Raw genomic sequence first — 22,931 nt, 5'->3', positions numbered from 1 at the left:
TGTACTAGGGAGGCGTCTTAAGGCGACCAAGGATAGATTAAATTTCGATCGATAGATTTTATCCGATCGGAGGGGAAGGGAGGGGGTGGAGGGGAGAAGGCGGGGGGGTAGGAAGCAGAGAAAGCCTCATCATCTGATGAAGCTCGAGCTTCTTTCCCTGGGCAAGACGTAGGGACGACCACACACACATACACCCGCACACATACGCCCCCTCCTTTTCTCGAGCAGCAGCCAAGTTCTACGACGGTTCGGTGCAGATGAACAATTCAGCCTCCTAAACTGTGCCCGCGCGAACCAACCAATCAGGGATCAGCATGCAGAGAGCCTCATGAGGTGGAGCCCCCTTTTGGGCCTAGTCTGGTCGGGTCGGCCTCGTGGACGTGGCATTATTCTTCCTGCTTCGAAGAGGTCGGCGAGAGGGAAAAAAAAAAAAAAAAAAAAAAAAGAGAAGGGCAGTGAGCAAAGCAAAGAGCAGGTGTTGTTGAGCAGCTGCACTTTCTCTCGTTTCTCCCTCACCCTCCATACATTCCCTTCCCTCCCCGTCCCTTACCTCCATTCCAGCTCAGCGACAGCGTGAATGGTGGTGGTCCTGACTCTGATCGGTAGGTAGAAATTTTGCTTGTTCCTCCACCCGGGTTGATGGTGTTGTCCCTCTCTCCATGCTCACCCCACTTTGTTTGCCTGCCTGCAGGCAGTGGCGCGCGTCTGGAGAGTCAGCTTCATTCCCTCCGTCTTCTCCGTGGTCCTGCGAGTTCTTCTATTTATTTTTTTTTTCCTTGTCATTGTTCTCTGGTGTTCATCTGCCGTTTGTCTGGTTGAGGTTGGGAAACCCAATGCCCATCTAGTAAATCGTGGGGACTTGGCGAGTTAAACGAAAAGAGGCTGAACCAAGGACTCACTAACGTTTTTACCTGGGGAAAGCACACAAACAGACACGGCAGATCTGACCCGACCAGGGAGAAAAGAAGACCAGACCGGACTGGACCAGACCAGACGAAGAAGGAAAACAGAAACAAACTCCAAGCCGGGCCAATCTGTCAGAGAGCAGATCGGATCAGACCAGACTGGACCACAGACACTACCACCACCACTACCACCACCACCCCCAGCCAAACAACAGCTGCGATTTTGTACCTCGCGGCCTCCTCCTCCTCCTCCTCCTCTTATTTCCAGTTAACTACACCTCGAGCTCAACCGCAACAGCAAACCAGAACCCAGAAAACCGGCTGCTTCTCCACCCGCCATTTTTCCAGCCCGGCCGGTGGATCGCCTGGTGGATTGATGACCACCGTTCTCCTCAATTCTACTACCACCACGACGGCCACGCCAAACTAAACTATCCGTGTCCCCATTTCTTCCCTTTCCTTATTATTACTCTGATCCTTCCCCTCGGTTCGGCCGTTCCAGCGCAACACCTGCTGACCGCTCCGGCCATACCCTTAACCTTTTTTTCCCACCTGCCAAGCGCGTCATAAACCCGCCTGCTGGGACCTTTTAGCTTCATCGGCCACTATTCATCGTCCCTGGATTGCCGGACACGGGGATTCTTCTTCTCCTTCGGATCGGGCCTAATTCCCTCTGCTCCTGTCATTTATTCTTCTATTTTCTTCTTGTTCTTCCTGCCGTGAGCTACGATCCCTCTCTTACTGGCGCCGTTAGACCATGAATTTTTCCATGCTCTGATCCTGGCGGCTCCTCCACCTCTTTTCCACCCAGCGGTGACATCGTGACATCGTGACCTCCCTTATCGACACCACCACCACCACTGAGCCTTCACCTTATCCTGCACTGTACTGCTTACCTTTTCCCCTCCCTCTTCCCCTCCTTTTTATAAAATTCACGCGGCTCGTAACCCCTGCGCGCATGATTTTTTGCTCTTAGCGCCCAGTGGTGTCGTGGTTGCCTGAAATCCGACGTGCTATCGTCCCCAATTGAGCCTCATTGCGCGCGCGGTTCCTGCGGCGTTCTCGGTTCCTGACAGCAGGTGAGCCTATTTTTGCATTTCTTGCACCTCAGTAAAACCCCCCGGGTCTCGCGACTGGCGGTCTGTTTGTTCGCAAATGGTCGCCTTGGCTTTCTTTCTTTGCCGTGGCTCTTGGCCAAACCTGCATCCCGGAAGTTATCGCAATTGGTCCATGTGGTGCTGTCGCTCGATATCTTACAGATCTGGGCTGCTGCTCGCCGCCCTCGGGATGTTTGCTATCTTCACACCTGGCCGTCGCCGTGGTTGTTTCCCCCTTCTCTGGCCGGTCCTCTTTTCTTCCGTGGGGATGCCCCCCGGGGGACCGTCGCACAAGCTTGTTCCTCTCCTGTATCCGGCTCCTTTCCACTGCATTCCCCTTCATGTTGTGCCACCGCGTTTTCTTTTCTGTGCGCATACTAATATGGTGACAGGACACGGTGGGATCTACCAGTGATCGGCCTTTCGTTCTCCTTGGCAGATCGTGGACCATTGTCCCCGCTGAAATCGGTGTTCTGAGTCCTCCTTCAAAGCACCAGCACAGGGCAGGCCAGGAACCCAGACAGTAAGGGGCGGCGCACCTAATGCGCCTAAAACCGCCGCCTTCATGACCGAGTCATACGATCCCGATGAACGGTTGCAACCCACGCATGTCGACTACCGACCAAAGGAGACCCCGCCGCCATTCGACATTGGAGAGCCATCGCCCAAGGGCGAGGCTCCGAATTTCGATGTAGAGCCAACGGTTCCGGGCAGTTCCCGTAAGCTGCCGGAATTCCACAAGCCCGATACAATCGAGGGCAACTCGGTGCTGATCAGACATTTAGAGCCCAATCGACCTGACATAGCCATCTTCGAAAATGACCATCCGTTAAGTCGGGGCTTGGCCGTGGAGGATACCTTCCCCTCGCCTCCCAAATTCAAGATCAGCCCGGACAAACCACCTCCGGAACTCGTGGCGAGACAAGCCCTCGGTCTGATCAGCCCGAGTGAGCCGAAGGAGGAGGCCGGTCCCTCGGTGCCCCCCAGGATTCCTCCAGCGCCCCCCAAGGATCCATTGCGACCGCCGATCGCCGCGGAAGAACCTCCGCTGAAAGAAGAACAGCAGCCAACGCCGGTCAATCTCCCCCTGCCGCTGTCTCATCCGCTGAGGCCGGAGAGGAAACTGTCCGACCCGGACTCCCGGTTGAGCAAGTTGCTGATCAACCCGTCGGAACCGGCGGCCCAGCTCCCTGCTCTTCACTCGTCAGCCACGGCGACCTCGGTGGAGCACAGCTTGCCCTCTCTTCAGACCGCGTTGGCTGCGGTGACCGATATGCCCCCCCATGGCGGTCCAGGTCCGGGGCGTATGAACGGCACGACTTTCGGCGCCCTGCCTCCAGTCTCGGCTGCGTCTCCCCCGGTGTCAAGGACCGACCCGGTCTGGGAACACCAACGCTTGGGCCAATTTCCCCCGCCGTCGCAGGTGCCGCCCAGCCCCTACTCGCACTTGTCCCCGACCAGCTCGAAAGACATCTCGGCCATGTCGTCGCCCGCATCACAACAGAATTACTGGCGGCCGCCCATCAAGGCGGACATCGCGTATCTTACCTCGAATTATGAGACCGTCCCTCCGACGGTCAAGAGCCCAGCCACCAGCTATCCCACTCCCACCGACCAGACCCCCGGATCGACCTGCGATCGGCCGTATAATGCTCCCACACACTCGAATGGAGCGGTGTCTGCCGGGTCGTATAAGTGTCGCCACCCGGGCTGCACGGCAGCTCCCTTCCAAACACAATATCTGTTGAAGTAAGCAATTGCAGCACCATCCACGCGGATGCCAGCTCACCGAAATGTACAGCTCCCATGCGAATGTCCACTCGCAGGATCGTCCGCATTTCTGCCCCATTGATGGCTGTCCTCGTGGCCCCGGTGGAAAGGGGTTCAAACGGAAGAACGAGATGATCCGACACGGTCTCGTTCACAACTCGCCCGGATACGTATGTCCCTTCTGCCCGGATCAACAACACAAATATCCTCGACCGGACAATCTCCAGCGGTAAGGCTCCATTCGATCACCGATTGATCCTTCCAGCCTGCTCACAAATTCCCATCCAGACATGTCAGGGTTCACCACGTCGATAAGAGTCGTGACGACCCAGCCCTCCGGCAGGTCCTAGCCCAACGACCGGAGGGCAGTACGCGTGGTCGGCGCCGTCGGACCAGCGCCCACTAGGCCTTGCCCTTATCTCAATCACCTATCCTAGCGATACTATGCTCCAAAAGTGCAGGTTACCATTATACGATATTGCATTAGCGACAGCGTCCGCGTTGATTTCATCTTGGGGTCACGAATTGGCTTTCTCAACCAAGTCCCTCGGGACTTGTGAGGATGACGCAGTCAATTCCTTCCCATCATCATTGATCATCATGGCATTCATGTCTACTGACTGCACATGCATTACGAACCGACCGACCATCCACCCCTTCGCCCGATTTACATCTATTCAACTACCCACTTCTTTTCAGAGATACCACAAGTTGTTAGAGCCATGATACTTTCCTTGTGTTGCTTCTTGTTGCGTCGTATTCTGTCATTCGCTTTTGTTCGAATAGTTATATTCCCCCGTTCGTCTTGCTGAGTAATCTGGCGAAGTGTGCACGGGTTTGTACAAGACTTTGCTAGTGGCGTTTGATCTACTTCCTTTGTTTCTCTGAGCTGATCCATTGCCCTTGTGCTTCGTTTTTTTTTTCTTTTTCTTTTTTGCTTATTTATCATTCTTCACCTCCAATTTGCTTTGCCTACATCCTTCGTCCAATATTCTTCTTATTCTCCTACTACTTTGCTTCCTCAGATACACATAGAGGAAGTCCTGGCGTCTTCTTTCACGGAGGGTCTTAAGGCGTTTCATTGGATATCTTCTTCTAACTCGATTTGATTTCACTTGACTTGACTTGACTTGACTTGACTTGACTTGACTTGACTTGACTTGACTTGGCATAACTGGCTGGCTAGCTGACGGACTGACTGGCTACATACGGACCGGGATCAGGCGATGGATACACAAAAAAGAAGAAAAAGAAGACAGAAGAAGAGAGAAGACGCAGAAACCAAATCCAGTATATGTGAGTGAGTGAGTGTGTGAGAGAATGTGCGTATGTGCTCGTGCTAGCCAGCTAGCGTAGCTTCCACCTATATGAAGTTCGAGTTCGACTTGAATGACAAGTCCAATCATAAACATAAACATCCAGAGACAGACAAAGACAGACAGATAGAGACCATGACAGAACATCAGCACAATTACATAAAAGTACAGTGTATATCCAACTTGAAGCAAATAAAGATGAATCATGAAAACGAAACGATGAATGGGAAAAAGGTACTCCGTATATCTCAAACAAATAATGCAACTGTCCAGCAGATGCTGTGCTCACGAAGAGGTAATTTCTCCCTCAGTCCAAAATCAATCTCATCAACCATCAAGAATCAATAATAGATAGTTATAGATAGTAGGTGATATATCCTTCCCAAACATGATAATCATAGAAGAAAAAAAAAAGAAGAGAAGCATAGATGCACGCCGTTTGGTTCCGTTTATCCCGTTCCTATTTCCATTTCCATGCCGATTCCCATAATCCTGATCCGTGCCGGTCCGGTCCGGTCCTGTATTCCGATCTTCGCTTTATGAAGCAGAGAAGAAAGTAAAAGAGGAGAAAGAAGAGAGAAGATGAAGGTGAAGTGAAGATGAAGAAGAGCAGATGTGAGAAAGCGGAACAATACAAAGGGTAGTAATCCAATGTGATAATAAAGAGGATAGATGATAAAGGTAGATGGTAATGGGGGGGGTAAGGTATAGAGAGGGAGGTGAGAGGGACAAGGGAGATAGGAGGGAAGGAGGGAAGAAGGCGAAGAGAGAAGGAGCTAAGACTCCCTCCTCTTATGAATCCTTCTCACATGATCTTTCATATTATCTACCCGACTAAATACCCGCTGGCAGCCGTCCCACTCACACGGGATCTCCGGGTTATGTTTTGCCTCGTGTCGGTCTCGGTCTTTCTTGCTGGAGAAGCCGCCCCGCATGGCCTGGGGACATCCCTCGTATCGACAGAAGAGATGCTTGCGGTGTCGGTTGTAGTGTTTCCGGAGGTCACAGCCGCGACGGAACACGGCGTGTGAGGAGCAGCCCGGGTAGGCACAACGCCAGGTGCCGTCGGGATTTTGGATGCCGTAGTTGGTGAGGTCTCGGGTCTGGGTGCGGGCGGAGGTGTCGGAGAGGGATTGGAGGTTGATGTCGTCGAGGTCGAGATCAAGATCGAGCTCGAAGTCGAGGTCGGTGGTCGTGGAGGAGAGGGAGGCGGAGGTGATGGGGGTGAGTTGGGATTGGGAAAAGGAGGATTGGGATGATGTGGGAAATTGGTAGTCGCTACTGTTGGGGGATGAGCCTGGCACGGGTACGGCCAGCCATCCGTCTTGGGGGACGGGATACAGGGTATCGGTTGTGGTTGGGAGGTTATGGGAAACGGGTTCCATATCGGGTCCAAAGGACTGCGGTGGAACAGTCTGGCGAGGATAGGAGGGCGTGTAGTGATCGTGATCCTGGAAATAGAGGCCCCCGATGTCGGGGTCTCTCTGGTGGATGGGGATCTGGTTGAAGGCGTAGGGCACGCTGCCAGGCAGACCACGGACATCTGACAGGGGGGCCTGTGGAAAGGCTGCAGCCGGGAAAGGGTACGGCTGCATCTCTGACGACATCGTACTGTGGGTTGAAGAGCCGCCAGGCATGAGTAGCATGGCGCTGTGCATCGTGGTTCTCGCCGTCATCGTTGGGGGTTCAGAGCCGGTGGACAGGGTACTGAACTCGGGGGTGCGCTGGGTCTGGGTGTCCGTTAGTATGAAGGGGTTCTCTGCCGGGTACTGGGGCCTCTTACTGCTGTGTTCATATGAAGGTACTTTCAGATACTTGTGGTCCATGTACTGAGTGGACTCGGGGGATGTCTCAGCGGTATAAAGCTTAACTCTCTTGAACGGTCTTTCATGATCTGTCGGGCTCGGATGCATAGTGGATATTTAAAGCCAGTGCGAGCAGTGGTTCTCCAACATTCTTATCTTCAGGAGTGTCTCGAATGTCAGATGTGGCTATGCATATCCCCAGGGCTGACGGTACAAAACGAGGTCGCTGAGCCAGACCCTTTGGGACGAACGATCTTCGGATGTCTGATTTGATGTCACTGTACCATTGACTTTGGTACTTGATTGGCGGCTGATCCGCTTGCCCTGGGACCCAGTTCGGGCCTTCCGGTTGCTCAATCCTCCACAAGGCTTTGGGGAATCGTCTGCCCGGGAGAGTGATAAGTCGGGCAAGTCTGCACAATCACTTGGGAGGGGGGTCTAATACGATAGCGAAGAGGATAGGACCAACCCTATTCAGATGACACATTGGTTGACAGGTGATCCAGACCGGAGCATAGCGGCAACCAAACAAAATAAGCCTTCTGCGCTCTGTTTGCGGGTCTGTGACTTTTGTTTTTTTTTTCTTTTTCCCCTCGTTGGATTTCTTGGATTTGGCTGCGCTAAAATAGGATCCACGCTGCTTATGTAGAAGTCAAATTGAAACATGGCGGCTGAAGTCCGGGCTTCTGATAGGGCTGAGGGGAATGGTAACACCAACAAGCCATAAGGCACAAAGTCAAGAGCCGTGGATATGGCAACAGTGGTGAACATGGGGATGACGTTTGAGCCCCAAGCCAGGCCTCGGAGAAGTGTCTGTCGGCCGCTGATAGGATGCGTCGTGAGTTAGGGTACTGGCCACGGACCAGAGCCCATACGGCCGAGGCGGCATGGTGATTGGCTGCGTCGTGTAATATTCCGTCCACCGCATGGGACATAATGCATGCGGAATTTGGGTGGTTCGGATGGCCCAGTGGTTCATGGGGAAACCCTGGAGGGGAAAGTCTAAATGCCGTCTGAGCCTCAGCGCCGAGGGCTCCCCTTCCAGGCAAGGTTCCAGACGATCCGACCAAAATAGCCAGGCCCGAGGGGGGAAGACAAGTCATATCGCCGGGCAATCTTGCGCGCCGTTGAGGGGGGGGAGCGGCAGCCATCATCTGCAATGAGAGGAGTGACGGGTATGTCAGGCCCCCCACGCTTATTCCCAGACGGGGCAGCAGCTCGACGCTAGAACTATGGCTCCAGTGCAGATCCCTTGGGCTTACCGCCAGATGGGCCTTAGTCTCGGCGCCCACGATCCCTGCTGTCGCATGGAAGGTCGGCCACGCTACCAATCCTCCTGAAGCACGGCTCCAGGAAGGCCCGGAAAGACGATCGCCGTCAGCATGCTCCCGTTGCCAAAGAGCGGTGTCGGCAGCATCTGGCTCGGGCTGGCCTTAATCGGCCTGCAGACCTTGGGCTGCTCCCCCGATTAGATCGAGTGTCACGGCCATGTTACATCGGGGGAAGGAAATGGGGGGGAACCGGGAGGCTCGGAGATACACTTTCGCGAAGCCATTTGGCACACCAAAGACATTGTTCCAAAAATACATTGTTGCGAGCCTCCCTCGCCCAGCCGTCTATCGTCTCTCGGTGGCCAAGGCACATGACTATTTCCACCTTCGTGTGGCCGTGGAGGCAATGGACTCGGTATACGAGTTACAGCCTTCTTCCAAAACAATGCCCTCCGTGGGCGGTGATGGCGGAGGGGTCTATGAGGTCATACATGTCACAAAATTCTCAGCCCAGTCATCATCCGACCAGAAACGTCCAACCCCTTCACATGAACGTTTCCCCAAAAACGTTAAATCATCCAACACCAGCTTAGAAATCAGACCGTCTGAGGCCCGGCGGCCCCGAGACGCTCCCGATTATTGCAGGCCAGCCACCAGGGGACGGCGAAAGCCTAAACACTATCTGCTCGAGGTACGTCGGTTGACTCGGATAACAGGGGAGTCCGATCACTAGGGTCCTGGTCCTTGCCTTGGCCGTCGTCTGCCCCGCGGTACAGGACATAGTGCTGCACCACGAAGATCAAATCGAAGAAGATGGTCACGTTCGACAGGAGGAACTTGATCGGGTTTCCTGTGACCCCACTCCAGTCGTTCTGGAAGCCTGAATCCAGAAGCAACTGAGCAAGGGACAGCACCCCTCCGGACAGGTCAAATAAGATTTGATCAATACTCCAGCCATGTGTGGACTGGCGCTTGTAGTTCACCCACGCCTGAGGTACGTACTTGACGATCGTGATGACCAGTTTCACGTAGGACAGGGAATAGATCTGGATTAACACCATTCTTTGTCAGAGATTCCACGCGAGGCAGCCACATGGACATCTTCTAGCGACTTACGACGTCGATCCATGCCCAGGAGTATGGGTCGTAGCCTTGATCCGGGCTCTTGGCGAGAACAATAAAGATCACGACCGCGACCGCAACGATAGAGCCCCAAAACAGACCAGCCACCGGCTTGCTGACCCTCTGATATCGAGAAACCTTAAATCCCCAGATGAAAGGCCAGAACTGGGTATAGGTGATAAAGCTGAGGACGACGGCGTGGAGGGCAAAGGCAAAGTCGTTGAAGCGCACGGTCGGGTCCTCGGCGAGCGGATGACGAGCAGCATACTGATGGCGGATCACGGGAGAGTATAGAAAGGCCGAGGTGTAGATGGTGTAGCACACGAAGCCTAGGACGTTAATCGTAGGGAAGTCGATTGCCAATCCCGTTGTCGACCGTCGCCGGAAGTTGTTAATCGGTTGGGGATAGAACGATGCGGACCAGCAGAACGTGCTTGGGAGAAGTGGTCAGTAATTGACGGTCTTCAACCTGACATCCCGTTGTGATAGCATCCTCCATGGTATAGCCGGGCTTGGGAACATACTATATCCAGCCCAGAAGGCTACATTGCCGGCGTGTCAGTAGATGGTCGGAAGAGATAAGGAATGGCGGGAGAAAGGAGACATACCGAGAGAGTGCCCTCACAAAGACCTCCAACTGGGTAGCCATGATCACCCTTTGATTCTGCTGCTGAGTTACCGGATACGATGATGAAGAATAGGGACAGCAGGAACAAGAGGGGCTATCTAGATGCCTTGCGTCGAAGACGATGGGGATGGCCTCTCGTACTCGTCAAGGAACGGAGCAGCTGATAAGATAGGCAAAGCACGCGATCGAGGTCACGCGCTTCTGACCGCTTTCCCAACGCTGCTTGGGCTTAACTCTGGAAATGGATTCCTGGAGGCCTGTGATTTGCTCCGGAATGGAGGGTCGCCTTGGCACATGGTGCTTGGTAGATAACGGCGATGGTCGTCCGACGATTGGAGAACGCGAGTAGCAGGAAGGAAATCTAGATAGTACCCCGTAGCAGTCGCTATCTATCTCGTAGTATCCGTTGAGCTATGACACCTGCAACCATCAACATGATACGAGGGCGGACTTGAAGGATAATCCGTTCCACTAAGTAGCCTGTGGGTATCGATGTCAGTACTGCAATCGGGGTGAACCCGGGCAATCTCGCTGATAAGTGATCATCTAGCTAATATACGACTACGTACTACTATGTAAGGACTCTGTCTGGCTTTAGTCTGGCGAGTGGACCAGGCAGGCGGTGGGCAGCAGCAGAAAGCTGAGTCAGCGCTGGTTGTCCGGGATATGTGCTGGCGGGCTAAACCGCAAATGGCAAACAGTTGTTGCGGCGCTTCGATCCCAGCCTCAGCGGCGTCCAGCCTGCATCGCGATCATTCGGCGGTTATCCGCTTCCCTGTCCCACGGACCGTTCCTCTCCTCCATTGTGTTTCCTTTCCACCTCACGGGGCTCAAACTGCTCGCTATCCAGACCGGTGCCCGGCCACTGCTCCCTCCTGATCCCTGTACTTGACTGCCTAGCCCTCCCCCGCATACCTCCTCCTCACCGCCAGCCTCGATCCCAGAGGGATAAACAACTTCAAGCGCTGAAATCGGTCGCGTTTCACGCTCTGCCGGTATCTTCCAAGAGGATCTAGAAGGCGCCACTGCGATCGAGTTCCATTCGGCCTTCCCCATCAGCGCATGGTGCATTCTTCGGAGTGGGGGATCTCAATAGATCTCCGTCGGTAGTTTGGACATTCCAGTGTCGTAAGATCGTGGGGATTCCGCGTCTATCGGACGTTACAAGGGGTAGAGACCTCCAGGAGCCATGACAGCCGACTCTGGGCTTTCGGCTGCGGGAAGCAGTACGTATGCCTCGAATACACTGCATGTTGGGGATGGAACATGGGACTCGGAGCGCGACACATTCCTCCTCCCGAATTTAATGGGGATAAACTTTGACACCATGCGATATAATGGTTAGTAATGTCATACAACCATGGAACCCAAGTCTGCTTACACGTGCCAGGAATGGGGAATCGTTTCAAAGATATGCCCGAGTACCATACCCTCATAGTTGTCCATGGTGTGATTGCAACAATCGTCTTCCTCTTCCTTGTTCCTAGCTCCATCTTGATCGTCCGATACTATTCCCGATGGAATCCTTACTGGGCTTTTAAGCTGCACGTCTGGTGTCAGGTGTTGACATTACTGCTGAGCACCGTCGTGTTCGTATTCGGCTGGTTCGCTGTTGGCCCGAAGAGAAGCCTGACCAATCCGCACCATGGCATTGGTCTTGCGATATACGTCATGGTCATTTTTCAGGTTCTGTGGGGCTGGCTCATCCATAAACTTGAGAGGAACAAGAAAAGATACCATGTCCCCTTGAAGCTTGTTGTATGTCGTGAAGCGTGACCCAAATGGTACCCTTGAGGCTAACTGCCATTCCAGATTCATCGATGGATCGGCCGGGCCCTCGCCCTTCTCGGACTCGCCCAGATACCGCTCGGACTCACCTTATATGGTTCACCCAAAGTGCTCTTTATCCTGTATGCGATTGCCGCCTTCGCCCTGTTAGCAGCATTCTTCGTGCTGTCATATCTGTACGACACAGAGGGATATCAGATGGAGGGGGGGTACGAGAGCCGACTCAGCTATGTCTCGGGACCTTCGGCTGCTGATGACCATCGCCGCAACAGCTTCGGCCGAATGGCCACCGCAGGAGCCGCTGGGGCTGGTCTGGCTTCACTCTTCAGACGTCGTTCTAGAGTCAAGGAACACGATTATGACGAATCCCACACAAGCTATTCCGACGAGAAGCATTCCGACGAAGGCCCCCGCCGCGGTGGCACAGGAAACCTGCTCTTGAAGCTAGGTGCGATTGGTGGCGGTGCCTGGCTCGCTAAGAAATTCTTTGACAGGAGACGTGAGCGAGACGATGACACGGAGTCCGGTCGATACAGCAGAGCCCATACTCGAAGTGACAGTATGACCGAGGAAAGTCTCAGTAGGCTGGAGGATGAGCGACGAGCGGAGCCAACCCAACGTACCCCTCTCAACCGTCCATCGAGTAGGCCTCCTAGTCGACCTCCCAGCAGACCGCCAAGCAGGCCTCCGAGCAGACCCCCGAGTCGGCCGCTAAGCCGGCCACAAAGCCCAGGTTCATCGTACTATTATGACAGCACCTATCTTTCCGAACGTCCCACCGAGAGAAAACCGTCTCATGGAGTCCGAGATGCTCTGCTAGGTGCAGGGGCATTCGCAGCTTTTAAAAGCTTCTTCTCCCGTCGCAAGAAAGATGCCGAACAACGTCGTGTGGAAGACATGCGTCGTCGGGAGGAGGAAGACGAAAGGTTGGCTAGAGCAAACAGCAAGCGGCGATATCCAGGAGAGGCGTATTACCCAAGACATGGAAGGCCGCATTCCTTCACTGCTACAGACCTGTCAACGGAACTGAGTCGCCCACCACGCGGTCCGCCACACGGTGAGTCTATCATCTCCGCACCAGAGGCATCCGGGGCAGTCGGCGGGGCACGGTCAGACTTACCACCACCACCTGGTCCCCCTATGCCATCAGCACCAGCACCAGCACCGACTTCCGAGTTTCCAGCCCCAGCACCATCTGCACATGGCCCCACCGATTTCGCCTCGGGGGTAGCAGCCGGAACAGCCCTTGGTGAATCGTCCACGCATCATCGCCGTCGCAGCAGCAGTCGACACCGGAGCAGCAGCCGGCACCGTGATCCCATTGCTTCCCCCCCAGTATCCGTCAAAGTGAAAATGCACAATGACGGCCGCCATGTCACTCTCCGGAGATTAACCGACGAAGAAGCCGCAGCCAGTCGCGAAGCAAGACGGCGAGAACGAAGGAATTCCCGTCGTCGAGCCGGCAGCGCAAGCTCACTGTCAGGCAACGAAGGAGGCTCGTACGACCGATGGCGCCGTGTCGAGGAATTGGAGCGGCAGCAACAGGAGCAGATGCAACGAGAGCAGGCTGCCGCGGCGGCTGCTTCCGCCGCTCCGTCGTCAAGCATGCCTCCTGCAGCATATTACGCACCACCTCCCCAAAATGGAAGCCACATACCTATGCCACCGCCGCCTCCACCCCCTGTGCCATCCAGCCATCCCTACGGAACAGGGAGCATCGCATCTCCCGGCACGTTCACCGGGACCGAAGCCAGCGGGGACTACGCAAACAATCGTCGACGAAGACGGGCAGAGAGGGCTCGCGCACGTCAAGACAGGCAACAGCACGGTGTGGAATTCACATGATGAGACGACATCTGTTGCTATTGATGCCATGACCTCTCCTCTTCCTCTGTATAGCCAGTTTGATGATTTCATGCCGTATAATTTCTTGCTGTTTACGTTCTCCCTTGTACCCTGTTTTCTTTGGATTTATCCCTTCAAGTCAATCTTGAACTATGTTATGTTGTGATGTACACATGCCAACAGCTCGTCACTTCGACCGTTGGTTCTCCCGGAAACGCAATTTTCATGTTTGTTGGAAACGATCTGTGGGCGCAATGGCTGTTCGCCTGATGATGTCCGGTAATGACGCTATGAAAGCAACCATGCAGAAAGGATATGGTTGCAATGAGCAAGAAAATGGATATGAATTGGATTGATTTATGTGACCCTCCGTCCGGAATAAGATACTGATATGGACTGGGCGGCAATATGCTTCTAAGCAGCAGGCGTTTTGAGTTTCCTTGGCCTTGTTACCAGACGCTTGTGATTTTCTGTTTCCTTTCGATTTCATTGTGAGATATTTGCGGTACCTTTCAGATAACCTTGTTGCCTCATTTTGGTTGTGATTAAAGGATTATTGTAAGTAAACTTTCATACCGATCGTCCATAGCGTAACGTCGTATCCTTCCTTGGCCTTCATCTCATCTCTGTTGAACAAATTACCACTCAGGCCATGCGTGAATATGAACTTTGTGTTCCTCAGGATGTCTGCCCTGCGGCAGCTGCAGGCTTCTCCGAGTGAATGGACATGCTGATGCTGAGCTTCTCCAATACATATAAGATGGGCGGTCCAACAAATCTTAGGAAAAGTTGCACAACGATAGCCACGGCCTGTGGGAACATGAGGCTCCGTAAAGCGATACCAAGGCGCGCGAGAACTTGCAAGAATCGAAATGGGACCGTGAAATCGACCCGGAAGAGACGCACAGGATCGCTGTAAGAAGCAGATAAGTTCATATCCTGCCCTTCACGGGTCACCATTGGCTTCGACTTGATTGAACAGTCCAAAGTCACATTGAACGAATATGTTTGGTGTCCCAAATGTGAAGGCTGCTGGACTGATCGCTCTCCAACCAAGGACAGACAGACAACTCTTCGTTCTTCTGGCTTCAGCCAGTGCAAGATCCAACCAAGGACCTTCTGGAAGCAGTTGCTTATGTTCTTCCACGTCGAAATTCGTATCGGTTGCTGGTTTGAGAAGACGTCACCGAGATCCTGGAAGTGCACATTGACATCCTTAGGTCTAACAACTTTCAGATCCTGGCGCAATGGCAGGTTGTCAATCGAAGGTAAAGGGGCCGGGAATGGCCTACTTGTGTCATCCTTGAGGAAAGTGTTTGGGCTTCGCGATGGAGGACGGGGAACGTAGCGGGATGGACCGGGCTTCGGGTTACTCCAGGGTCTTCTCTGTTGCTTTCTGTGTTCATGATCCATGCCTTGCAGCAAAATTGATCGGTTGGCCAATCGAATGCGAGACCTAGAGCAGCCCTGGGGAGTGGAGTACGGACCCGGAGAGTCAGGTAACATCCGTTTATTATGCAGATGACCTTTGGGGTCAAACGTCGGAGATAGCGAGGCATTCTCATGTGCCCTGGAGTCAGCGACATCAAGGTCCGATAGGAATCGTGGTTTAGGAGGTCTAGGCGGTTTCCACGTTGTTTGAGCCTCGGGGGAGACAGGACAATTGCGCTCGTACAAGGTCCTTTCATTCAAGACATCGAAGGTACAGTTTTCGGGCCTTACTGGGGACGGAGTTTCTCGGTTGGTCTTGCCACAAGACGCGATTGTGCTCTCATGTCCAGCCTTAAGGAGAGGCATGTCGAGTGATATACCAGGCGCTCCATGGTACTCTGCCGTGCCCTTGTCAGAAAAGGCGTCCTTCAACACCTTGGATCCTATGATTGGAGGGTTCATTGAGATATCTTTGTCCACCTCCATCGGGAAGATCTGGTAAAAGTCCGTGTCACGAGAATCGCTGCGTTTCAAGAATGCGCAGCCAGGATGCTCCTCCAGTCTGCCAGACTGACCTCTGGTCTGAGATTTCTGAGGACTGTCCGATGCTTGACCGTTAGAATACCCTGGCCCGCCAGACCTGGACACCTGCATGATTGCTATTGAGTTGGTGGGGGAGCCAGTTATTCAGCCCAGATGTTGCCTGCTTTGGTTATCAGCTCCTAGAGGAAAGTAAGATGATGAATAAAACGCTGGCCTGAATATGGCTGCATAAGCTGACTGAAAGATGGAAGAGGGGATGTGGGAGATGAGGGAAAGGAGGGGTTTTCGCCCCTGGGGCTGTTTGGGAAAGAGCGATCCGGGCCTGCAGTAAAGGAAGCATCGACAAGCACTCAACCGGCCACGCAAACACCTAATCTATTAATGGACATCTGGCCCAAGACCATGCATGAGTTCAGGAGAATTGCTATAATTCTACAGGTTCAAAGTTGAAGTCGCGTGGATATGTACATCAGGTATCTATTTGAGGACGGCCTGCAGGCTCTCCAGCACCTATTATTGGGTCAGTCAAAGTACTTCGGGCTCATTAACGGGTTTGCCTACCTCCAGCTCAATCTTAGCCTCGGCGATATCCTGCTCACTGCCGCTGCCGCTGGCAATCTTCTGGGCCTCGGCGATCTGGGAACGGACGGCCTGATTGAAGATATTGATTAGCCTGTATCATAGCAGAAGTGAATCCTCCGCAACCTACGTCAATGCTGAAGTCCTCAAGAGGGAAACCCTCGACGGCGTTGATGCTCAGCTGGGAGTCGGGCTGGACGACGGCGAAACCACCAGACACTAAAGTTCAAAAAGAGTCATGTCAGCTTTGTCCTAAACCTTATGTGTAGCCGCTGATATAACAATCTCGGTTCGCGGCACTGGGTCGGACGTACGGAAGAACTTCTTGCTGGCACCACCCTCCTCAACGATCTCGACGAGACCGGGCTTGAGCTGCTCAATGGAGGGGACGTGGTTGGCGAGAACACCCATCTCTCCGGATTCGGCGGGGATGTTGACCTGGACACTGCATGGAAAGGCTCGTAAGTACGGGGCGGTCTAGGGTGAAAGACGGTCGTCCGATTGTTCGACCTGACAGGAACGCGAGGCTACATACACGCCGGTGGACTTGAAGATGGTCTATCGGAGGGAAGCTATCAGTATCCAATGTACATGCTAGTGTCAAGGGCGCTCAACGGATTCGGGATCGTACCTGGTGAGGGAGGGTCAGGGAAAGCTTGATCTTGTCCGACACAGCCTCAGCGTAACCTCTGCGCTGAAGAGGAACGCGGAAGGCGGAGGGACGAGCCCTAAGAGCAGAGCGAGCAAAGCGGAGAGAGCTCATCTTGCAATGGACGACGGGGAGTGGTGGTGATAGTATCCCTCTTGAACCTGGGTTGGGAGTTGCAAAGGTCGAAGTCGGATGCCGGTTGTTCCCTAGCGGCTCGTCCGGTCACGTGAGTGCAGACCGCGTCGGTTGCTCAGGACATCGTTTACAGTACTCCATACTCCGTACTTTACTCCGTAGTCCTCCGGTTCATACTTATTATCTAAAGACGGGACCTTTCTGTGTATAGCTTCTCTCTAGGGAAAATAATAGCCAGGCGTGTTGTTGCGATCGCGACACGCTTGCAACATTCTACTACATTCTATCCTTTTAGATACTACAAGATAACAACATTCAACTAAGCGCATAAACGCAGAAGATGAAAGGCATGACACCCACTCTTATTGACCCAACTGAGTTCAACAGTATCGAGCATGCCCCATGTTTATATCACGTGATATATAGCTGTCAACGGTCTGTCGTCATACCTTTCGCATACTCAGTCTCTCCAAACAGACAATCACCGGTATCAAAGATTAGCGCCATCTCGATAAACGAAAAGTGTCTGATCTAAGTATTGGAAAGATACTACCTGCACAATAACACCCCCTCCATAGATCCCCAACATCAACATCCAGCTAGTCACGTTAGTCATCAATCACGGGACCTAAATGCCTCAGGTATCCATCCACCCATCTATGAAGCACCACCATAACCACGACAATCCCAAAAATCAAATCAAATAGCAACCATAAAGCGCATGTAGACACATCAGAACCCCCCAGCAACCCTTCCTACCCCATAAACCAACCCAAAGTCCAACCAACACGCCCAGCGCAACCCCCGACAAAGTAACAGAAGAGCCCGCGCTAGCCGTGCTCGGTAAGCGAAATCCCACAGAAAACCAGCCCTAGCCGAACCTGCCTTGGGGGACTCTGGCCTTCCGCTCCGTTCAGTGATAACCTCACCCGCCAACTCCTCGTCAACCGTCTGTTAGTTGCGACAAATCCGACAAGATGGCGAGTACGTATACTGCCCCTATCGAAATGGAATTATTGCGCCTGTCGAAATTATGCTATTTCCGTCGTCTGGCGGATATTTATTGCAGGATGATGATGGATGTATCGCTGACATGAGTTTCGCTTGCAGAGTCCAAGAACGCGTCCCAGCACCACAACAGCCAGAAGGCTCACCGTAACGGGTGCGTATAATCCGATCACATCTCTCCTATTGTTTCTGCACCGCTCTACGAGTCGCCCGAGGGTCGAATATTTGCGATGTTGGTATGGGGTGATACCGTTCGACGATGGATGAGAGGCTAGGAGGAGGATGATGATACCGTTCACCACCCGCTGCGACGAATATCGACCATATCCAACACCAGCATATTCGCTCTCACCAATACTGCTATACAATCAAGGAAGGAGAAACTGACCACGCCTTCACATCAACAGTATCAAGAAGCCCAAGTCTCACCGTTACCCCTCCCTCAAGGGTGTTGACCCCAAGTTCCGCCGCAACCACAGATACGCTCTTCACGGAACCATGAAGGCCCTGGTACGTTCGCCTGCACCTATCCATCCATCCAACATACAGCCTCCACCTCCACCCCCGAAGGAACCAACACTAACAACCACACAGAAGGAGCGCAAGGAGGGCAAGCGCGAGGTCGCCTAAATTCACTCTTCCAACTAATATAGAAACGTTTTAAAAGAAATGAAAGCGATTTGAGTTGGTTGATTCCTTTCCTACGTGCGACGACAATCACCACACTCGAGGGTTATGGATTGATGGATGGGATATCCGTTGGGTTGAAACGAACGGTGTCACATAAAGCAAATGGATTCGGTTCTGCTGCTGCGACGTTCTCTGGATCTGGAGCTCCCTTGTTCCGGGTTCCTGGTGTTGTTGCTTGGCTTTATACTCCATGACTGGTGGTCGATTTGCTGGTGGTGCTCATACCGTAGCATGATGGTGATGATGATGGTGACGATGACAGGCATATGTGTGTACAGCTTCGCGCTTATTCCCCATGCGCGCTTGCTGAAGGATTTTATAACGTGCCGAGAGAAGATCCCATGCCCTCCAATTACCAAACACCTTCTGTCTTGCTTTACCATGGCGAGAGGGTGCATGGACGGAGGGCTACATACTTTATACTTGTAGCTGTGTAGGTCAATCAATTCATTCGTTTGCATTCATCGTTCTTTTGCATTGCTTCTTTGTTAATATTGATTATCGATGCTTTTGGCTGTTCTATAAATCAATACGACCTACCTATACATTCACTCACGATAATATACTATCATACTATACTATATCATACCCTCCAAACAACAAGCCTCTTATCAAACCCCCCACTAACCAACCACTCCTCCCTTCCCCCATCCTCACCACCCTTCCCACATCTCTCCACCCACCCCGCCCAAATCGTCCGAATCTTACACCCAACCTCATGCCCATCCTTCAACAACGTGACAACCTTCCCCGTCTTAGTCTCCACCCCTCGAATCACCCCATCATCCCCATTCACCCACAGCCCCGACCCATCCGGCCGCCACACGACCTGTGGCGTCGAGTACGCCGTCTGCGGCGCGAACGTATTCGCCTGGATCATGATGGCCGCGTCCTCGCGATTCTGCAACGACAGGGCAGCGAAGGCCTGTGCGGCTTGCGTTTCGGGTTCGGGGGGCTCTTCGAGACTTTCCGCGGAGGGGAAGAGTAATCGCACGATCATGACTTTCATGTGCGGGAGGGTTGAGGTCGCGATGGCGATGAGACCGGGGTCGTGCGGGCTGAGGGCCAGACAGGAGGGGGAGAATGCGACCCAGGCGTTGGAGTGGGGGGCGAGGTTTTGTTTGCCCAGGAGGGGACATTCGTAGGGTGTGGTTTGGTGCTGTTGTTGTTGTTCGGGTTCGACGCGGTAGTAGTAGAGATATGTGGAGTCGCGGCGGGAGGCGAGGAGGATTAGTTCCTTGGTGTCAAGGTGGCGGATGAAGAGGATGGATTCGGGGTTCGAGACTAAGGGGATTGAGGCGACTGGGTTGCCGATTTGTGGCTCGTCGGTGTCTGTGGTGCGCATTCGGTAGAGGAAGATCTTGGAGTCCCAGCCCGCGGTTGCGATCCAGATGGTGGATTCATTGCCATTGGCAGACTCGTAGGCGATCACTTTGACGGCGTATTTGGCATGGTCTTTGCGGCGGTCTAGGATTTGCGCGCCGCGCTGGAGAAGTAGTTGTCCGGACATGTTGGTCATGAGGATGTATTTCCCGCCCTGGATTGGGACATAGGATAGGATCGGAGACTCCGATGTGTTGGTGAACGACTGGACGAGGTCATTGCCATTTGATGTCTTGAAGAGGTGAAGGTGCTTGTCTGCGCCTGTGGCGACCAGGTATGGCGATGGGGATTCATCGGACGGTTGCCATTGCTCTACAGAGCATGCCAGCAGGTTTGTGGCGGTTGGCGTTTGAATGATGTTGGGCTTGGTTGGTGCTGAATATTATTAGCTGGGAACTTGGTAGCAGGGGCTCTAGGGGATAGACCTGGGACACTCCAGACATCTTTGTCCTTGTCATTGTCGCCGTATCGCTCAAAGTTCACGCTCTGATCAAAGGCTTTCTTCTCCTCGAGCACGCTTTCGATCGTCCAGTTGGGCGCATTGTCCTTGCCGGGTTGCCCCGCGTCAGCTGGCAGTCCCGCTTCTTGAAGAAAGGTGTCAAGGGTTTGCGTGTAATTGTGTGCCCGTAAGAAGCGGGCCACGAGGGTGCTTGCTAGTGATGCACTTTGCGATTCGGTGGGCATGTTGGAGTGTGGAGTGGTGATGGTGGAGCGATAAGAAAAAGATATATATCGGGATGGTGGCGGCAGCTCCGCTCTAATGATGGGTCAGATGGATGCCGTCAACTGCCGGGGCTACATAGCTGCCTGTACCATTACATCCCAACCATTTCAAGTGAATAAGAATAGGAGTGTTCATTATGTGAGGCTGAAGTACAAAATAAATGTATATAGTAGGAAAATTGGTATCACTGAGTGATGGCGCTGGTAACCAGCCGTTATCAGACTTTGCACCACCACCTAAGCATAAGCATGAAAACAACCAAAGAAACTAGTGAAGCCAATGGCGATCGGTTCGACCGAGTATAGCCTCAGCTAAACATGTCCTCCGCTCTGCGTCGCGGTCCCCCGCGCCCCTCGATCTTGTCCGAGAACAATTCCTTGCCGGCGTTGGAACCGTACTTGGACGGGAAAAGCTCGCGAACTGATGCGCCCCGTCCCTTGATTGAAAGACCGTTCGCCGCACCCCGAATCGACATACCCTGATCCTGCCCTGCCGCCCCGCGGATGTTGAGCCCGCCCCTCTGTGTCGTCTCAGGGAAAAGCTCAATGTCTCGGTTTCGGCGCGCAGATGGCTGATCTTGAGTGCCATCAACGAGAGGGACGGAGATACGTCGTGAGAAGAGATCCGCTGCCTCATCCGCGACGTCAATCGCATCTGACCGGCGATGGTTGCTAACTTTCTGAGGGAAGAGCTCTTTAGCTGTTCGGTTGGGGAACAGCTCTCGCGTGTTCGAATCGCTGGACTTGGCCCCGGAGGATGGGAAGAGCTCCTTGCCTTCATTGCGGCGGTCGAGCTGAGGTGAGCGCTCTCGGAACCGTCTGCGCGATTCCTGCCGATCCTGCTCAATATATCCGCTTTCCATCAGCGTGTCTCGACCGGGTGATGCGCTACGGTTGCGAAGGCGGCCCGACAAGCGTCCTTCCTCTGGGAATAGCTCGTCTCCTCCTCGCCTTCTTCGCCTATCACGACTGCGGTCCGGTTCCGAACGATCGGGGCTGGTCCGGGGTGCGTCGTCGTACATGTTGGCACTGAAGCTCTCATCTGCATCGCGGTCTCTCCGCCGGCGCAGTTCCCGCCCGTCAAACCGTCGCCGCTGGTAATCCCCATCACCGGTATCTCCTCCCGAGCGCCGTCTATCTGAGAGCTCCCGGCGCAGGCGTTCCCGAGGGTCATGTTCGGGGTGCATGAGGTAAAAGCGACTGGCTTCGTGCGCGCGAGGCTTCTTGCGGTCCGTCTTGATCGCTGATCTCACCTGGAGCACCGAATCGGGGTGGGACGACAGAAGCTTCGCGGATCGTAGCCGGAGGGCGGGCAGCGCAGATGCATCTTCCTCCGCATTCACCTGTGTAAAGGCCGACAAAGCCTGGAGGCCGATCTCCGCCGATGAGTAGATGAGGTTCGCCGATGTGTCATCGATCCATTCGACACGGCTTGGTTCCTCCAGGGTGAAGTGCTCGAGGGCGAATTGTTTGATATTCTCGGTCGCCAGCTCGTCGACACCGCGAACGTGAACTTTTTCGTACTGTGCTTCTGCAGCAATGGGGTCTGCCGATTCATCGGGAGCAGTCGCCGTCACCAGAGTCTGTTCCTGGAGCCGACCGGGATGTTAGCCTGATCAATTGCCATCTGAACTGACTGACCAATTGGCACTCACAGTCTCAAAGGTTTCATTTTCGGGAAGGGGACCCAGGTCAATGTCCATGTCAATATCCATAGAGGCGTCCATTGTGTTCGTGATCGCGCCGTTGGCGGCTTCAGTTGCAGAGAAGGTTGTTGCAGTCTGGCTACCTCCAATGAGGAGGGACCTGATAGAGAAGGTAAAGGGGTGTTGCAAGAAGTATAGGAGGATGATTCAATAAAGGCTGGGAAATAGAACAAAGAGACGAGGGGCGGCAAGTGGCTGAGGTGATCGCAAAGTGAAGCCGAAAGGAAGTTGGCCTGCACACCGCCCGCGTCGATCTCGCGGAGTTTCGCCGCAGCTGATCTCACATCACTTCTCATGCTGCAGATTTCCATCAATCATATGGAATGAACTGATGCGATCTTTGACGCGCTCGAGGATGGTCTGCGGCATCTGGTCGACAGTCGTTTTGAAAGAGTTAGACAACTCAGGCAACTCATGAGAGAGCTTCCGCAGCTCTTCTTGGACGCTGCGGGCTTCCCCAGTTGCAAGAAAGGACGACCATCATGGCTATCGTCGAGTGATGGATGTGAATGAAGCTTGATCTGACGCTGCTAGAGT

At 53.6% G+C, this 22,931-nt stretch overlaps 9 protein-coding genes across 9 annotated transcripts; 3 read left to right on the top strand and 6 right to left on the bottom strand.

Moving 5' to 3' along the window:
• The first annotated feature begins 2,421 nt into the window (after positions 1-2,421).
• Positions 2,422-4,312, top strand: BO80DRAFT_101846 (uncharacterized protein). Its single transcript, XM_025713341.1, has 3 exons — positions 2,422-3,751; positions 3,804-4,001; positions 4,061-4,312. The coding sequence occupies exons 1-3, from the start codon at positions 2,568-2,570 to the stop codon at positions 4,176-4,178; spliced, it is 1,500 nt and encodes a 499-aa protein (XP_025574882.1). The 5' UTR covers positions 2,422-2,567; the 3' UTR covers positions 4,179-4,312.
• Positions 4,313-5,579: 1,267 nt separating this feature from the next.
• BO80DRAFT_101685 (putative C2H2 transcription factor) lies at positions 5,580-7,208 on the bottom strand. Its single transcript, XM_025713339.1, has 2 exons — positions 6,872-7,208; positions 5,580-6,818 (listed from the first exon to the last, which is right to left on the bottom strand). The coding sequence occupies exons 1-2, from the start codon at positions 6,881-6,883 to the stop codon at positions 5,865-5,867; spliced, it is 966 nt and encodes a 321-aa protein (XP_025574881.1). The 5' UTR covers positions 6,884-7,208; the 3' UTR covers positions 5,580-5,864.
• A 1,627-nt stretch (positions 7,209-8,835) lies between these two features.
• BO80DRAFT_435303 (putative L-cystine transporter) lies at positions 8,836-9,935 on the bottom strand (the record flags this gene model as incomplete). Its single annotated transcript, XM_025720905.1, has 4 exons — positions 8,836-9,210; positions 9,281-9,719; positions 9,811-9,828; positions 9,895-9,935. The coding sequence occupies 4 exons, from the start codon at positions 9,933-9,935 to the stop codon at positions 8,836-8,838; spliced, it is 873 nt and encodes a 290-aa protein (XP_025574880.1).
• A 1,168-nt stretch (positions 9,936-11,103) lies between these two features.
• On the top strand, positions 11,104-13,547 carry BO80DRAFT_356872 (uncharacterized protein; the record flags this gene model as incomplete). Its single annotated transcript, XM_025715812.1, has 3 exons — positions 11,104-11,254; positions 11,305-11,672; positions 11,727-13,547. 3 exons carry the CDS (start codon positions 11,104-11,106, stop codon positions 13,545-13,547), a joined length of 2,340 nt encoding a protein of 779 aa, XP_025574879.1.
• A 678-nt stretch (positions 13,548-14,225) lies between these two features.
• Positions 14,226-15,650, bottom strand: BO80DRAFT_408323 (uncharacterized protein; the record flags this gene model as incomplete). Its single annotated transcript, XM_025717843.1, has 1 exon — positions 14,226-15,650. Exon 1 carries the CDS (start codon positions 15,630-15,632, stop codon positions 14,226-14,228), a length of 1,407 nt encoding a protein of 468 aa, XP_025574878.1. The 5' UTR covers positions 15,633-15,650.
• Positions 15,651-15,998: 348 nt separating this feature from the next.
• Positions 15,999-16,891, bottom strand: BO80DRAFT_408321 (F1F0 ATP synthase subunit delta; the record flags this gene model as incomplete). The annotated part of the gene is made up of 6 exons (XM_025717842.1): positions 16,732-16,891; positions 16,636-16,658; positions 16,415-16,545; positions 16,231-16,319; positions 16,083-16,172; positions 15,999-16,031 (listed from the first exon to the last, which is right to left on the bottom strand). Exons 1-6 carry the CDS (start codon positions 16,861-16,863, stop codon positions 15,999-16,001), a joined length of 498 nt encoding a protein of 165 aa, XP_025574877.1. The 5' UTR covers positions 16,864-16,891.
• A 746-nt stretch (positions 16,892-17,637) lies between these two features.
• BO80DRAFT_101604 (60S ribosomal eL29 domain-containing protein) lies at positions 17,638-18,555 on the top strand. The gene is made up of 3 exons (XM_025713338.1): positions 17,638-17,868; positions 17,995-18,046; positions 18,300-18,555. The coding sequence occupies exons 1-3, from the start codon at positions 17,862-17,864 to the stop codon at positions 18,520-18,522; spliced, it is 282 nt and encodes a 93-aa protein (XP_025574876.1). The 5' UTR covers positions 17,638-17,861; the 3' UTR covers positions 18,523-18,555.
• Positions 18,556-19,080: 525 nt separating this feature from the next.
• BO80DRAFT_502579 (uncharacterized protein) lies at positions 19,081-20,668 on the bottom strand (the record flags this gene model as incomplete). Its single annotated transcript, XM_025724331.1, has 4 exons — positions 20,391-20,668; positions 19,211-20,340; positions 19,139-19,147; positions 19,081-19,101 (listed from the first exon to the last, which is right to left on the bottom strand). Exons 1-4 carry the CDS (start codon positions 20,647-20,649, stop codon positions 19,081-19,083), a joined length of 1,419 nt encoding a protein of 472 aa, XP_025574875.1. The 5' UTR covers positions 20,650-20,668.
• A 328-nt stretch (positions 20,669-20,996) lies between these two features.
• Positions 20,997-22,415, bottom strand: BO80DRAFT_455758 (NCBP3 domain-containing protein; the record flags this gene model as incomplete). The annotated part of the gene is made up of 2 exons (XM_025722129.1): positions 20,997-22,271; positions 22,344-22,415. The coding sequence occupies 2 exons, from the start codon at positions 22,413-22,415 to the stop codon at positions 20,997-20,999; spliced, it is 1,347 nt and encodes a 448-aa protein (XP_025574874.1).
• Positions 22,416-22,931: the final 516 nt, after the last annotated feature.

This window comes from Aspergillus ibericus, assembly GCF_003184845.1.
Source record: "Aspergillus ibericus CBS 121593 unplaced genomic scaffold BO80scaffold_22, whole genome shotgun sequence".
Lineage (NCBI taxonomy): Eukaryota > Fungi > Ascomycota > Eurotiomycetes > Eurotiales > Aspergillaceae > Aspergillus > Aspergillus ibericus.
Note: the sequence above shows the minus strand (reverse complement) of the source record. Positions and strands in the feature narration are given on the sequence as shown.